At 39.0% G+C, this 17,117-nt stretch overlaps 1 protein-coding gene across 1 annotated transcript in view; it reads right to left on the bottom strand.

Annotated features, from left to right (window-relative positions):
- Positions 1-265: 265 nt before the first annotated feature.
- IRAK2 (interleukin 1 receptor associated kinase 2) overlaps positions 266-17,117 on the bottom strand; it is a gene marked incomplete at its 5' end in the record, with an annotated part of 23,926 nt that continues 7,074 nt past the window's right edge. Inside the window, 12 exons of the mRNA XM_026074998.1 lie at positions 266-2,610; positions 2,995-3,514; positions 3,681-3,881; positions 4,960-5,022; positions 5,742-5,937; positions 6,327-6,436; positions 7,198-7,312; positions 7,727-7,791; positions 8,228-8,422; positions 9,934-10,040; positions 10,744-10,908; positions 16,580-16,759. Of these exons, the coding sequence (XP_025930783.1) occupies positions 2,492-2,610; positions 2,995-3,514; positions 3,681-3,881; positions 4,960-5,022; positions 5,742-5,937; positions 6,327-6,436; positions 7,198-7,312; positions 7,727-7,791; positions 8,228-8,422; positions 9,934-10,040; positions 10,744-10,908; positions 16,580-16,759 (2,036 nt within the window). The remainder of the gene's footprint in view (positions 2,611-2,994; positions 3,515-3,680; positions 3,882-4,959; positions 5,023-5,741; positions 5,938-6,326; positions 6,437-7,197; positions 7,313-7,726; positions 7,792-8,227; positions 8,423-9,933; positions 10,041-10,743; positions 10,909-16,579; positions 16,760-17,117) is intronic.

Genomic DNA, 17,117 nt, shown 5'->3' on the forward strand with positions numbered 1-17,117 from the left:
GAGGGTGCATCTAAACTACAGTAACTGTCACTGCTAGTTTTAGAGTGGAATCTTTCTTTAGGGATGCCTCAAAGGATCAGCAAAAACCAATTATTTAACAGTGAATTAATAGATGTATGCTTATACTACTGTTGCAATTACTAATAATTAAGTATGCACCAAGAGACTTTGAGCTGCTTCCTTAAGAACACAAGTTACGCAGAGAGGCTGGATGAGATGCGTTCTGCTGTGCCACGTATCGTGCAAAAACAGGATACACAGAAAGGGCTTTTTCAGTATTTTATTCACAAATATATTAACGAATTACAAATTTGCCAGGTTGAGATTAAAACGTGCGTTACACTGAACAGCCAACAGTTGGGTCACAGAGCACCATTACTGTAGACTATGCTTTATCTTATATATGGTACATTATGTAACCTACAAAACCATGTATACTCCCTCAGAATATCTTAAAATTAACATGGAAATAGGCAAAGAATAACAATTTCAGCTTCACTATTTTTGTTCTGTGTTAAAATGAGAACAAGACCTTTAAAGTATTTTTGCGAAACAGAACTGTGTCTAAATTATGTTTTTGGAAAGCAAAAAAAAAAAAAAGAGTCAGGTTTTTCATTCAGCTCTGTGGGTGTGTCTATACACATTTCTTCCTGGAAGAGACCTGAGGTATCAACCATGGATCTCCCAAAACATATACATCAAAAACAATGAATATTAAACTTTCATCACCATAAGGTATCTCAATGAAATCTTAAAAAAATTAAGCAATTTTTGGATAATCTGAATATACTCTTCATGTTTATGTCAGTACCATTTTTTTCTTTCTTTGAATCTGCTAAAATAAAACAACCTGACACTGGAAAAGATATCAACAGTATCCAAGGCACTTATATTTAAGGAATTCTATCAGTTTTGAGTGTAAAAATCCACTTGATAAATGTGTAGATGATTATAATACTCAGATCTTAAGTTAAAATACTCTTACATGTGCATAATAGTACCCACAATGAACTAGGTACTATACAAATATAGAAGCTATGAGGCCTTACTCAGCAATCTTAATGTAAAGCCTGGGAAGTTATACCATTACACAGTTCCATTGAGAAGAATTACATATAAATTTGTATGCTTTTTCAAATATTCCATGAACTTCAGTGGGAATTTTGCCCATTTCCATAGATTGGGTCTGATTATCCATGCTACTGAGGCAGCAGTCACCTTTGTCAGTATGCTGAGCTACATGGTCTTTTTGCTCATCATAAACATATATTTCCTTAGATTGCACAAGAGTGGAAAATGCAAACAGTAAGACAAATAATAAATAGCCATAACAATAAAAGTGACACTCATTTCTTGAGGGGTTTTCAYTTCATAATAAATAGGACAGCATACAAGTTTCTATTTTTTTTTTCTTTTCTTTTCAGAGTGATCACGGAGAGTGACCCCAGGGCTACTACTGTTGCTGGGTAAGCCACAAGACACACACAAAAAATTCCTTCTCAAGGAATGCTCAGTGAGTGGGGCTCCACAAACAGGTCCATTTACTAGCTTATCTTTCACTGATTCATTTACCCATTGCCAAAAGAAATTTAACAAATCAAATTTCAAATGATCCATGAAAAAATTAAGTAGTTTTTAAATTAAAATCTTGTTCCTAATCCAAAATATATAATAGTCACCATGTGAAACAAAATGAGAGACCTTAATAACATGTAAAGAACACAGAAATTAACTTCCAAAAACATCCTTACCAAGTACTAAACACTGTTTTAGAGCTGTTGACAGTGAAACTTAAAAGTTAGACTTAAGACAGCATCATATACATACAGCTAGTAGAGTAGGTCATAGAGTAGACTAACATGGCTTAAATTATTCACTTACAACAATTTTCAGTGCAATTCACATTGAAAAAGAGTCAAATGGAATTCATCTGAGAACTTGCATAAAAATTCTCTCTCTGATAGGGAGTGTTTTCCAAATATGTGGAATAAGATTATACAAAATAATTATTTTGGAAATTGAAACCATCTCCAGTCTCTTCAGAGATTTCTGTCTGCTTGTGTACAATGTGATAACAATAAAGAGTATTGCCAACTAGTTGCTGATCAATGCTTGCCCTATAACTTCTAGGATTGTGATTTTAAATAAGAGATACATTATGTGCAGATGCCTTCTGAAGTGCATTGCAAAAGAACCTTGAAAATTATTTTGGTAGTTCTTGGTATTTGCCATATTTTGTTTAAGTTGCAAATGAGAAGAAAGAAGGCATTTATGTTTACAGAGTTGCATTTTGTTTTAATCTGCTTAGAACAGATATTTTCTGGTTCATCTCAAATGTGATCACTTTTGTTTTCTTCAGAGAGGGTTAATGTTTCTGGTCAAAATCTGCTACTTAGCCTTATATGAAAGGTATACTTTTACCATCGTTCTAATGAGGAGACAGTCCTTATTTCTTCTTCTGAGCTGGTCACCTCTAATAAATCCATCCAATTTAAGATTCGAAAAGTTCAGAACTGTTTAATTTGTCTTCTTCATATAGTAAAATATTTTCCATGAGCTTCTTTTTTTGATCATTTATCTTTATTTTCCAAGATGTCTCTCTGGCTAATGCTGAAAAACAAAACAAAAAAAAAGCCAAAATATTGAGAAAAAAAAAATCCATCTTTGTCTAAGGAATAGACAATAATTTTAAATTAAAAGAAAATCTGGTTTATGAAAAAAAATCTGATAGAAAGCCAAAGAATATTTTGTAGGTTTATTGATAATATCAAACCAAGAACACAGGATTTACTGAAATGTGTTTCTAGATAGGAAGAAGAACTTAAAAAAAAAATCTGGAGAAAAGAGTATTTTATCTGTACTATTATAATATTAGGGCACTTTTCACAAAGACTGTGGTTATCAGAACAGGAGCATGAGCAGTTTTGCCGCAGGACCCTGAAGACTGTATGTCTGAACGTTCTGTGTCCACCCTTCAGAACTAATGAGATTTACCTTGTGAAGAACACGAAGCATCAAGGTCTGCATTTCTTCCTTGAAAGGTGCTCTGTGCAGTAGACGTTGTTTCCGAGGTCTCATCACTTTCAGTGGATGCCATGTTTCTTTCCTGGAGTCCATTCACAGGTCCTTCCTCCTTTTTCCTGTACTCGGAGGTTGTGGTATTTTCTGAATTGTAACAACTGTTGCTAGATAGCTCATCTGTAGACCCTTCTGCAGAATTCCACATAAAACTGCTTGATTCATCTGATTCACAAGGGACCCTTGACATTCGTCCATAGTAAATGTCAGGCGACACAGCTCCTGTTAAAGGTGTGCATGGATTGGCACCTGTCATGGTCTTTGTCCATGTGCTATCCTCTTTCTTCTCCTGTGAAGAACCACCATCCACGTTGAGGCTAGTTGTCTCATCATCTGTTTCTTCTGGGGTGTTCAGGGAAGATCCAGAAGAAGTGCTGTCTTCACAAATGTTATGCTCTCTTAACTTATTTTCAGCCATTTCCATAATTTCAAGCACCTGTTTTTAAAAGTGAAATCTGTGAATGAGGAATAATCCGTGTATCCCTGCTTACACATATTGCTATGTAAAACATACTCATAAAACAGTTAAGGCATGAATGTTGTAGCTTCAGACCTTGGTAGCAAGGAGACTAAACTCCTGCTCCTGTATTTAAAATATTTACCTCTGCTATGTTAGGATTCTTTTTTCTCAGACAAAAGCAGATGGCCAATGCAAAATCAACAGCAATCTCTTCCAGCAAGTGTCCTGCTTTCTTGTCTAGATATTTACAGCATATTTCCTTGGCAGCTAGCTTTTCAAAATTTTTGACCTTGGAGCATGAGTTTTCTTTCACTATTTGAATTTCATCAGCAATCATATCTTTCTGTTCAAGGGAAAGAGATACATTAGTGAAGACAAAATTAACACAAACATTTATTTCTATCTGTACTACTGAGTAGATAAGAGTCTTCTTATATATTTGTTATATTGCTCCTTAGTAGCAGGTTTACAGACTTAAAAGCTTTTGGAATCTCCCTTAGTTCAAGTGACAGAAACGTTTGTTTTCACAGGAGGAAAAAAGCCCAAAGGTTTTCTCTGCATGTGTCTAACGTCCAATTCACTAAAGGAGATCCAGCTGTTTGAGGCAGGCCTTACAGACTTATGCCTGTGATCTGACCATTTCAAAAAACAAAAAATAATCAGCACTGTATGTAATGGCATTCTTGCACAGGTCTTTTTCAAATACTTGTTAAGAAATCAGAAACCTCAGATCCTTTGTTTTCTGAATCCATTTGAACACTGCTGATGTGTTTGGAAATAGTAAGTGAGAATACTGTCCTTTTCCCCTCAAGGCTTCACCAAGATATCAAATCAGGAGTATATCCCGTAAGCGGAGTCTGTTTTCATTAAGATGGTGTTAGTGGCATTCATTGAGCCTGGCCAGTTCTGGTTGTTTGTGAAAGTTGTTTGTGTAGTTCTAATTACAGCTTGGGCAGATTGGCCAGGATAAAAATTCCAATCACTGGTGTAATACATAAATGTCTGATAAACATCTTAAAGAGCAACTGCAGTTATCTCCTACCCAGGTTTCCCCATTCACTCTGGCTCATAACATACATCTTTCTGGCACATAAAAAACATGCAGCAGAGTTTCAACACAAAGCCTTTTTTCTTAAATAAGCATGTATTTAAACACCAGTGATTTTGGAGCATCTCCTATATAATTAGGGCCAGCACTGATGAGTCTGATATGTGAAATGGGAACATACATTCTGCTCCTATTTTAGGGCTGGTAGACCACTGATGTTAGTGGAACTAGGATATGGCTTCTAAACATCGCTTCTTTAGGATCTGCAAGCAGACTGCAGATAAAAAACTGCATTTATGTAAAATGTAAATTCAATTTATGACAACAACCCCATTCACTCAGGTTAGTGTTCATTATTTCTGCTTTTCCTTACCAGATAAATAGGGTGTCTTCCTTCATCCATTGCCTTAACCCCTGTCAATATCTCTGCTAAAACCTAGAAAATATATTTGACAGATAAAACAATTTAAATTATGTTTTTAAAAATGAGTTTTGTAACTAAAGGAATATTGAACTACTACAGCATTTTGAAATTATTTTCCCACATCACATGGCTAAATAACACCAGATTTGGGCAATCTCCATGACAGTTTAGATCCACCTCTAGAACCAAGTCTAAATTTTGTAATGAGACACAAGAGATAACATTAAACCAAGGGATGAGAAGAAAGCCATTCTAAATCTAGATAAAAAACCGCACTGAATACAGTAACTTCCTATTAAAATGAAAATTTTGAGACAGGAGATGTAGTAAACTGTCTTATTTATTCAATTATTCTAGTTGAAATTCCAGATTAACAGGTGATGTTTGTTAGCATTTGATGTGGCAGATTTGCAAGAGTTCTGAGAATCTAATTGCAGTCTTTCTGCTGCTCTGTTTTTTTCTAAACTATCAGCAGTAATAAATTTTTTTGCAACCAGAAAGAATTTTGCTTCTGTTGCTCAAAAGATTCACCTTACTCTGCCACCAGTTGAAGTTTATTTGTAGGATGAACATAATTAAACACAATTTTAACCCATTATACAGTCAGAAACTATGATGTGAAATTGCAGGCAAAATGAGTATATGGAGAGGATGAGCAGATGTCCATATATCCTTTTTCCTGTCTAGAATCATCATACAACGCAACAGAACATGGAAAAAAGGCAACTTACCACACCACAGCCAAATATATCAACTTTTTCTGTTAACTGCCCATGCCTGATAAAATCTTCTGGCAGATAAATAAGAGAAGCTTGTAGGACTTTGGTTTTCATCATAGCATACTCTGATTTCTTATCAACAGAATACAATCGCAGACCTGAATGTCCGAGCTTTGGTGTAAAGTTTTCATCCAACAAGACATTTGAGCTATGATAATGAAAGGCAAATAGCATTACTGGTTGAGTAATTACTTTAACTTGAGGTAAAGAATTACATTTTTACAGTTAAGGCAAGCCCTGAAGGACACAACTTCCAGTATTTGGCCTGGTATGTAAGAAGGAAAGGATAAAGAATGGGGAGAAAGGGAGAGGGGGAAGAGAAAGCACTCCAAAAATTACCATAAGAATACACTTCCATTATGCTGAAAAGAGAGGCAAATGAACATATGGAGGGTAAACACCCTACAGAACAAGAGATAACAGAAGGCAGAAAGATACTGCAAATGGATTTCAAAATTTTAGGAGCTTTCAGCCATTAGTATTAAAGAAATCCTGGAAATAAAGAAATTTGGAACAAGGACGTGCCAAACCCCTCACCTTTTGATATTACCATGAAGAATTTCAAAATTATGTAGATACTGTACAGCTCGGATTAGTCCTGTGGAAATGCTGATGCGCATCTCCCAGGTCAGTGGAGCAGAATCATCCTGCAAGAAAGTGAGAAAGACTGATATTTTTATTTTTACAGAATAAAAACTATAAGACATTAGTAGTTTTGCAAGCAAAAGGCTTAGTTTTATTTCCACTGCAATCACTAGCAAAACTCCTGAAGACCTAAACCAAGAATCTGGTCCATGGCAGGAAGCTGATGATTTCAAGGCCCAGGAAGGAATTTCTTCTTATGTACTGTACTGGACATTTTGCCTGGCATAGGATACAGTGAGGTAAAGATACAGCAGAGATCATGCTTCTCCAAAGCACCAAGAATTGGCCATTATTGAGACATAATACTGTTTTTGATGGATCACTATTCTGATGTTTCTGTCATATGATTTCCTCTGCAAATGCTCTTTCAATAGGTGTGAAGTTCTCATAAACTGTTCTCCCTTAAGCCCTTGTACAACTTCATAGCATGTACTGTCAGTGAAGGCTTGTGACACAACAGAATATGACGATGGACTCTACAGTAACATATTCCCAAATCCAATAAAATATTACAATATGAACAGACACATTTTGCGGACTTATTATTTAAAAATTCCTAGGGCTGCAAAGCAGAAACTTCTTGCTGACCTGATCTGCTTTGCTGTAGAAAAACTGAAAAAGAGTTGCAACCTTTTCTAATACATACAGTCAACATATTTGGGCACCTTCTTTTACTGTTTCTCAGAATTCGAGGAGATAAAATTGCTTTTCACACAGTATCCTTACAGGGCAGGTAGATAATGGACCCATATTATTTACTTACTTGACAATGAAGTTTGTTTTGTAGTGATCCATTAGGCAGGTATGGATATATCAGACAGTGTAATCCAGTTTCTACTGAGAAACCCATTAGCTGCAAAATGTTAACATGGCAACACCTGCAAACATAGATCAACAATGTTTTGCAAATGAAATGAGAGCAGTGCAGAAAAGTACTTTCCTGAGCTGGAATAAATTCCTAAATTCAAGGCAATTGGAAACCATGTTGTGTCCTTCAGCTGGAAGCACAGAATGGTCCTAAGCAGGATTGCACAAGGCTAACCTAGTCGCAGAGAAGAGAGAGGTTTATAGCTCAGCCCCATTCCGAGCAACTAGGAGGGATACGAGGCTCCGGAAAGCACCACTCCCTCCCCTGCTTCCCAGGGCTCCTGCAAAGGCAGTGCAAAACCCCACTGCCCCCAGCACAGGACAGTGCCCGGTAGATGATATGCACGTCAGTCTTGCACTAAACGCACCAGCAACAGGCCACACGTAGGATGTGAACAGACTATATTTAAAAGTCAACCGCTCACCGAAAGCAAATCTGTACTTCTGTATGAAAGAATCTTTGAGTTGAATTTGGGCTTGTACATTCCGTCTGAAAACGAAAATATGCAATATAATGTCAATAGTAATTATTAAGACACTGCTTTTATACAAAGCTTTTACTCTCTAGATGACAAACCACTTAGAAAGTAGGAAAGTATCACTAATGACAATTGTGTGTCACAAGCACCAATTAACTGAAAATAAAAAAACAGCATAAAGACACCTCTGATCCAATTCTCAATGCAGCTAGTTCGCTTGGGCTACGCCCACGGATAAAGTTAACAGAATTACTTGTGAGAGTATGATATCTCTCATACACGTTTGTGGAATCAAGGTTTACTTATTACTCATCATTTCCCTTTTGTCTTGCATAGCAGCTCTGGTTCCTAGCCCACATAATATTAAATGACACCTGCTAATGTTCAAGAGGTGCTAACAAAATATTTCCCTTCAGAAAGAAAAAAAACAAAAGCTGGAGTACTTGCCTCTTTCAGTCTTTTGATGACATACATTGTGTTGTGCCTCTGACCTTTGTAGACATCTGCAAAAGAACCTTCACAAATTCTGCTCTCATCACTAAAACCATCTGTGGCATTAGTAACTTCCCTCTGGGTCCACAAAAGACTCCCGCTGGGGAGATCAGTCGTTGTCTCCTGCTGAGGAGTAGAAGAGCTGCAGGGCTACACGTTTGAAGAAAAAACAAGTTTATCTCATGAAAATTCATATGCCTTTTCCTTCCCTTTCAAACGTCCTATTGTCTTTTCCATGATTTAAGAAGTGAGTGAAGTGATTGTTGAAAGAAACTGTGAAAAGTACCGTGCAATCACTCATTGTGTTTTCCTTTTCTAATACTTGTCTTGATCTGTTTGATGTAAAAATTTTGCATAGTAGAAGAGACTGGAAAACAGTTACCAATTTGCATTACCACCTTTCCCAGAAAACAGACTTAGTTTTGCTTAAAAGTCCATATATTTATTTGAAGTGACGTTAGTGTAAGTTAAAAGAACCATTAATTCTTATGGCTGGGGCATACTTTAAGCAACAACTGGACCAGAAGGGAGTGTCCCTCATGCAGTAATACATCTACCTCTGAAGCATGTGGCATTGCCTTGTAAAATAATCTGTTGCTTCCAGTACGGAAAGTCCTAATGCCATTTGATATTACAGTTCCCGTAGAGCCAAAAAATAATCATGCAGCTTCCACAACTTTGATGTGCTCCAGACATGAGATAACAAAACAGTAACTCCCTCTCCAGAAACTCGAACTACTATGTTCTTTGTAACAACCTTCTCTTCTGCCTGGTGCTCTTGTACCATGTTATTTTAAAAGAGTTAAAAGTCTTAAAATACAATCTTCCAAAAAAAAAAAAAATCAAACAAAACAAAACAAAACAAAATCATGCCAACACAGAGTCAAATGGGACCAGAATGTGCACACCCTCTGAGACCCCACAGGACAGATCTAGCCAGGCTATCTCAAAGACCAGAGAGCTACAGGGAGGAAGAAGAGGAGGCTGTGCGGTGAGATCATTGAGAACATAAGAAAAACCTTTCACAGTGAGATGGTCAAGCCCTGGAAGAGGGGCCCAGAGAGAGAGGTGGTGGAACCTCCATCTTTGGAGGTTTTCAAAACTCAGCTCTGGGACAAGGCTCTGGGCAACCTGACCTAACTTCGACATTAGCCCATGTTGGAGCAGGAGGTTGGACTGGAGACCTCCAGAGGTCCCTTCCACTCTTCCAACATAAATGATGATACTATAAAACCACTAACCCACCACACTTTAAGTATAAATTTAAAGCAAAAAAAAATATGCCATTCTGACAAGTCAGTGCTTTCATTTTGCATTGTCGTCATACGAGAAATGTTAAGTCTCCTACAAAATCTATACTTGAAAATTAACTGCCATTTGTGGGTGTATTTTCCATGCTCAGCTTTGCAGTATGCAGTATAGTTAATTTTGTCCCTCACTTGTCCTTCAGTGGCAAGAAAAGTGACGTAAATCATAAGTAATCTTAAAGCGTTAGTATTATAGTGAACCTAAATACATTGTAATCAGGCTGCACTTTTTCAGTAGATCTATATTTTATATGAGTACATGGAAGTCTACACATGATCTTTTAACTGAAGAAACACAAAATGGCATAAATACAATTTGCATTGTTATAATCAAGCAGTATGAAAGGGATTTACCTTCACACTTGATGAGACGGGAGGATTTGACTGTAAGGATTTCAAGAGGTCTCCTGGGGGAGTTGGTGGTGAAGGGAGTGAACACAAAGCTCCTACAGAAATACGGTCTGAAAGGGAATTAACAGCATTGAAAATACACCTTACTTATTGTAATATCACAGGCCGGGTGACTAATTATGAGGGTCTGGGTTATTTTGTCAAATTTCCTAAATGGTATAATCTGCAACAAGCTGTCAAAATGGGAGATACTATGTGAAGATACGGAGCTGTTTTTCTGGTTCCTCCTTGCAAGACAACCGTGCAGATCTCTTTAGTCCTGTCTGAGGCTTACGGAGCTCCCAGAGCTCGCCGGGGTACTGTCGGTCGGGAATCCTCCCCTCGCCCGGTGGCTCTGGTCCCTCCCTTTCCCAGGCAGGGGGGCCGTGGATGCCTGCGGGGCTCTCTTCTGGGCCAGATGTGTTTTGGGTGGAAACAAGGACACGGGGTGGGACAGCGTATGCATGGCTCTAGTCTCAGCATGGAGCCAGGACGGGACCAGGGGCTCTGGCGGAACTGGGAAATGCGCTCCGAGACCCCACAGGATAGTTATAGCAGCATCTCTCAAAGCCAAGAGAGCCGTGAGGCCCTGGGGTAAAGTTAGGAATAAACAGCTTGGGAGACAACAGTGCTGGGAAAAAGGCAACCATTCAAATGTGACCATTTTGAACTGTAATGCAATCATTTATACTGTACTGAAAGTGAAGGGGAACCAGTCTGGTCCGTATGGCCATTCCAGCTTCAAAGCAAATGCAGAATTATCATTTTACTCACTACCTGCTGGTGATATTCCCAAATGTGAAGAGTCTGGTAATGGCAACAGGCTTATCTCGTTTTCTCTCTCTTTATTTTCTGTGGGAGTTAAAGATATATTCTCCTCTTTAGGCGGCTCTACCAGCTCTTTTTTTTCAGAATTGGTAACATTAGAGGCTGATTTCCCTGCAAAAGAGAAAAACAGAAAGATGAAGATTACCAGGGAAAAAGAGTCAGATTCTAATCAGCTGTGCAGGGAAAATGAGCTGTAAGTTTAAATGAACACTACAAATGTGTTATGTTTATTGTTTAATTATTTGAATATTATTAATATTTAAATTCACTTCATAGGCACATTAACTACTATGAAAAAATAAAAAAGTGATAGCTTGAAACAAATAGCAGTTATGACTATGCAAAAGATATATAGCCTCTTTTAATAAGAAATTAGCAATAATTATTTATTTTGTCATTTTTCATGTAACATCTTGCAGCTGATGATCTCAAACCACAAATATCTCACAGCCAAGAGAAGGCATCTAATCCTTTGTTAATTGTCATGGAACTGAGAAAAAGGTTGACAGAATTCCATTGGTTTTAGTCAGCTAAATACTTTCAGGCGATTTTGAATTGCGTGGTTTTAGTGTCATGACCGTGCTCATTTCCAGAAAACACCTTCCTATATAGAACTAGTTTCAATAAAGAATCATATTTTCACTTATTAACAGAAAGAAACAAATTGGAGACAATCAAGGAAGAACACAACAGCCGCCACAGGAAAGAATAACTGATATATAAGGAAAAATTAAAGGCCAAATTATTGATTCATTACAGCTCCTCAAGATCCTACTCTGTGTACACACAAATCTCAGAATCTGACCTGAAAAAAGCAACCAGGAAGTATGCTTAAGAGAAGAACAGAGCTGCTTTCAGCATACAAGGAACTGAAGAATAGCTACATCTTAGAGGAAGTTATTAACATTAGATTAGGCTACAGTTAGGATGAGGAAAAAATAAAGTAAAAAAAATTTCAAGACATTCTGATATATGAAGCTATCAAAAGTCTCCTGAAGAGAGCTGGAATTCAGGAAGACGTTTAAAACTGAGGTTGAAAGGGAACTTTGAAATATCCGGCATGCACTAGAGATATCTAAGGACTTTCTAATGCCTGATAACCGTATCTACTCCTCATTTTAGTTCCAAAATTATGTTTTTTTACCTGGCATCTTTTATCACCAATACATTTAGTATAATTACTAAATAATAATTACTGATTATACTAATATAATTATAGTTAGTACAATTTTTTCTTTTGATATAAAAGAAAATAAGCGTATTAATATGAATTTTTTGTCACACTTTTATGAGCTTTTTATCTTGAGCGCAGTATATGTTGACACCAAGCGCCTCTGTTTGCTTTTGAAATCAGCTAATAGCTTTGTGTTCTTTTTTGTACAAACAAAGCATTGGGAGTAACTGCAACAAGCAGGAAGCGGTGTACTTCATTTATAATCGTGTTCCTTATAAGAAAACAAATGATCTCATTAACTTCTGTAGAACTGAAATTTAAGAGAAAATAAGGTATGACAGTTTCATTGTATTAAGCTTTGAAGAGTAGAGGTATCTGAAGAGCAATAATGGTAGAGGTGGGCATGGTCATCTCAGGTAACCTTTTTTCTTTGAATTTTGTCTGGAGTTTGTATCCACTTTCTTCAATGTCACCTATGAATGCAGGTTGGGATGAGACTAGGTCTTTAAATTAAAACTCAGAAAAATTAGTTATGTTTCTTTAGTGCTGTGCCAGAATGCTATGAAATCACAAACTTTATGGATTTTTGGCTAGAAATTGTTTTAGGTATGTACTGACTACAGACCTTTAGTCAAAATTGACTGTTCTGCTGTTGGTGGTTTTTTTCCCCTAGTACTTTAACCTAGAAACCTCTGAAATTAGAATCATTTCCTTCTTTCAACCCATCTTTTCAGCACTTTTCATGAATTTTGCAACTTCCTGCACATCAGACAAAGAGGTCACCACTGAAGCTAAAGAACTGATATATGCATAGATGAGTTCAGAAAAAAATATTATTCCAGACATCCAGAAGTCAGACTGAGTAGAGTTATGGTGATGTAAAGACTGTCAGAGTTGGGACGTCTTAGTTTTATTAAGAGCATGCCCAACAGAACAAGCGGTGTGTACTCCATCGTATCTGCTTGAGAAACATCAGCTGAGTAAGCATATTCGGATATAAAAACAGAAGTAAAAGGTAAAGACTGAAAAGATTTGTTTAAACCTAAAACCAGCCTGCTAGAAAGCACCGCTGTTTATGACCAAGCACATGATGGAAGACCTACACTCAGTTAATTACAGAAAATGTTAACTACTGCACATGGAAGAGTGACAAAATAACCCACACATTCTGCCACTGAAATTAATATTAAATTTTGCTATGGAGTTCAATATAAAAGAAGATTGTAAGAAGTTAAGGGAAAAAATTCATTTCATTTTTATAAGTCATTGCATTTGAATTGATTTGGGGCAAAAATGATTATTGATCAGCCAGAAACATAACTAAAAATTGACTGGTCCACAAGATTTGGTGTCTTCCATCCTCTTTTTCTGGTCTTCATGTTGCCCTACAGAATTCAGAGAGCTCATAATAAAAAAACCTCATAATGCTCTGCATGGAGCAGAAACAGAGGGATCTTAGATCTCTAGTACATCAGTTCAATGTCTTAAGGAGCTGAACTGAGTATGTCCTTTTCTTGCCATGATTTCTTAGTATTTACTTTCCTGCAGCCTAATCTAGCCCATCAGAAGTCATTGCAAAGACCCATTTACTTGCATTAGCCCACTTGATTTTTTAGAAACCAAGCTTTTCTGCAGAAGTCACAAAGCGTACTCCTCCAGTCTGGAAGAAGCTGATTGGCTTTTATTTTTAGCAGGGGAAACCCCTCAGTTATTGCTGCTGGTGGCAAGCGAAGTCCAAAAAGTCTCAGAAATATTTCTGAGAAAGCTCAAAATATTAACATAATGGGTGAATCACAGAAGCACGAGAGAAAGCAGGTACCGCTCTTGCACTGGAGGCTGGAGTCAGGTGCACATTGCACAAGCTGCAGCGCTGTTTGCGTACCACTCAAACCGGTCAAACGGGAGGAGCGCACCTGCTTCTGCGCTGCGATGATGATTATTTCTGTGTCTGTGTCGTATCTGACAGGTGATGCTGCTGGAATTTGCTCTTGGCTTGGAGGCTGGAGGCTCTGCACATTGTGCGTAATTCAAGCAGCAAGTCTTACTCGGTCCTCGTGCAAGCAATGTTGTCTAAGAGGGGCTTTAAGAGGGGCTTTAAAATCCTGCCTGTTGAGATCTAAACCTGTGTCGCGTCCTGGCTTTTGTGCACGGGAGCAAGTCCGATGATCGCAGAGCTGCACTGTGCAGCCTCCGGGTTTCCTGGGGGCAGCTGTCCCGAACGTGCCGCGCACCAGCTCGAAGCCAGCGATGCTGCGGTTCGCAAGCGACAGCTATCTGAAATCAGACAAACAAAGCTCCTCTTGAAGCTGCAGCGTGAGTCACCGCTGCCATGTGCTGAACTAATCTCGGCCTGAAATCTCCTCGTGGCCTCGTTTTAAAGGCCTGTCGGAGGACAGAAAGCTCTCTGCCACCTTGGGGAAAAAGCAGCAGCATTTCATTTGTTATTACAAGCCACATTTCCAGCATTGTTGAACACAGCTTTTGCAAAAATGCAAAATTAACCCACACAGAAAAGAAGCCATCGTACCTAGAGGAACAAAACAGACTTTTCTGTGAAAGATACAAATTTTTTGAAAATTGTTGCAGTTTTTACGTAGTTGTAAAAAAGCAGTTAATCTTCTGTTTCAGTTTTTATGTTTCTCAGAAGGAAAACGCAGCTGTTCATTTTTTTTGATTAAATGACAATGCGTACAGTGGGATTACAGAAACGCCAAAGAGCGCTGTGTGAGGAATACACTGAAATAAGCCAGCAGTAAACACAGGTGGGCCCCAAATGCTTTCTGAAAGGTAAAGAGGGCAACCGCGGTAACTAGTTCAAGCTTAAGGTGTGGTAGGTTATTCTGTGTACTGTCAGAGCACATAGAAACTCTCGTTATGGGCTAGGAAGATACCCTGTTAAATACTGAACGGACACAGAGCAAGTCACTGTCTGCTTTGAGGTATCCGTAAAATATCACAATGAGGGAGCCAGGCTTATTGCACTGGTGATATCTAGGTCAAGTGTATTCAGTGTATAGGTAAAAAAATTCGTTTTCCATCCTGTCCGCTCAGACTGGACCCTCAAAGTCACAGTCACTGTGACTAAACCAACAGTACTGATGTACAAAGCAAAACAGAACTAAGTTGTTTCCTGTAGCTCTCTTTGCTCAGCAGAAGAGCTAGGGAAAAGAACTGTCACCATCTCCTAAACTGATACGACCGAATGCAAAGAGTTTTTTCGCCATTCCAAAATGAAGGTTAAAAGTGATGCTAACACCAGAAACCTACAGAAAGACAAAAGAAATGCAGCGGCAAGAAAACACTGCCGAGTTATGGGAACTTCCCTGAGAAATGCCTCTAGCTGCTAGGCGGCAGCGAGTGCCAGCTGCGGGCTGACTCCGCTCTTGGCCGCCCTGCCCCGTCCTGCCCCGCGGCCGCTGACGCTGTTTCTGTTTCGCAACAGGCTCATGTTGTAACCAAAATCGCGAGGGACAATCCCTGCTGGCGGAACGCGAAAAGCAGAAGGTGCTCCGGCACATTTTCCATCTTGTGAAAGCCTGTGCCCTCATCATCTTTGTCCTCTTTCCACGGGTGCCTGGAAAAATCCTAGTATTTCACTAAGCATTTCTGGCCACATAACAAAAATCCGTAGTTTTCCTTCCTAGTAATTCTCTATGGAGAGCAGGTGAAATTCTTGCAAACATCTGTTTTCCAAGTAAATGGGTTTTGGGTGAAAACAGATGTGAAAAGGGGAATGTAGTCCAGTCCTAACTTCTCAGGGCAACTCAATACAGAAAGGCTAAGCATGTTATTCAGGGTCCAACAGATTTAGCGGTAGAACTGGATCAAGGATCAGTTTGGTTTATAAAAGTGGACAGCTGCAAATAAAACAGTTTTCAACACACAAAAATTGAAAGTAAAATAATAATAAAAAAAGCCTTATGATTTTTATAACGCAGCAGTTTAACAAGGCGCATCTGTGTTCAGCTCTAGTCATCCGATCTCAAAGAACATACATCTGAAATATGGCAAATTGGAGACAGGAGCGAAGAATTACATGCAAAGAGTTATAAAGAACTAAAGTTGTTTAATTTGTGGAAGGAACTAGGAGCACATATGATACGAGTAGAGAAAATATGAAGTGGGATAAAGAAACAGTAGAATAGGTAGTCAGGTAAACCATTTCTCTCTTTTCACAAGCTTTTTCTCACGGGGCAGGAAAGCAGGCTGCAGAGCCAGAGTTGGTCATACGTTTTTCTGCCCTGAGTTGGTTGCTCATTAGAGCCTAATGACAAAATTTCACTGAGAAACAAGAATATACGAAAAGTGAAAACTTTCATAATTAAAGTCTGTCTGTTTTAAAGCCCTGTCTGATGCATTAGAGAGATGCTCCTGCTTCAGACCATACCCAACCTTACCTTTAAGCTTGGCTATATCATTTCCTGCTTTCCCCTCAGGAATTTTATTTACGAGGGCAGAGAATCAGAATCAGAATCGGAGAAACCTTTTGAGCGGGAAGTTCCCAGCAAAGCGTTCCTAGCGGTAACGAGGGGTTTGCGGGGCCGGGCCCCGGCGCCGGGACACGAGGCACGGAGCCCCCGGGGCAGGGAGCAGGGGGCGGCTACTCACAGTCCAGGATGACTTGGGCCGCCCGGTAGAGCTGCAGCCCCTGCAGCAGGTCCAGCAGCTGCTGCACGGTCGCCAGCCTCACTCCCCACCACCACATGAGCTCCCTCGTCACGCTGATCCCCGTCTTCTCCATGCACTTGATCTTCCGCAGCTCCGTTTGGTCAGTGATCACGTAGGAGGCTGCGGGGAGACAACGGATATTTCTGTTTAAAGTTGAGAAAGAACAAGCAAGCAGGAATGCTAACGTGTGACGTATATACATGCTGCTTTTCATTTGCACGCTTTTTAAAGGTAGGATCACAATAAATCAGCTACGCAGGCACGAAGCGACTTCAGTTCCTGAGAGCGAGGTATCCCTTTTATTCCTCTGAGCGCTCTGAAAAAGATACGTCTTTTTGCTATACCGGAGACCCTAACAGAAAACCCAACCGCACTTCTCAGCACAGTTTCCCCGTAATCTTCCTGCAGGTTGATGCTTTGCACCAGAGGAAGTTCAGATCCGATTCCCGGCGTTCTTCGCTCAGGAAAGAGAGCAGCA

The sequence above is a fragment of the Apteryx rowi genome, unplaced genomic scaffold, assembly GCF_003343035.1.
Source record: "Apteryx rowi isolate R43461 unplaced genomic scaffold, aptRow1 scaffold_4, whole genome shotgun sequence".
Lineage (NCBI taxonomy): Eukaryota > Metazoa > Chordata > Aves > Apterygiformes > Apterygidae > Apteryx > Apteryx rowi.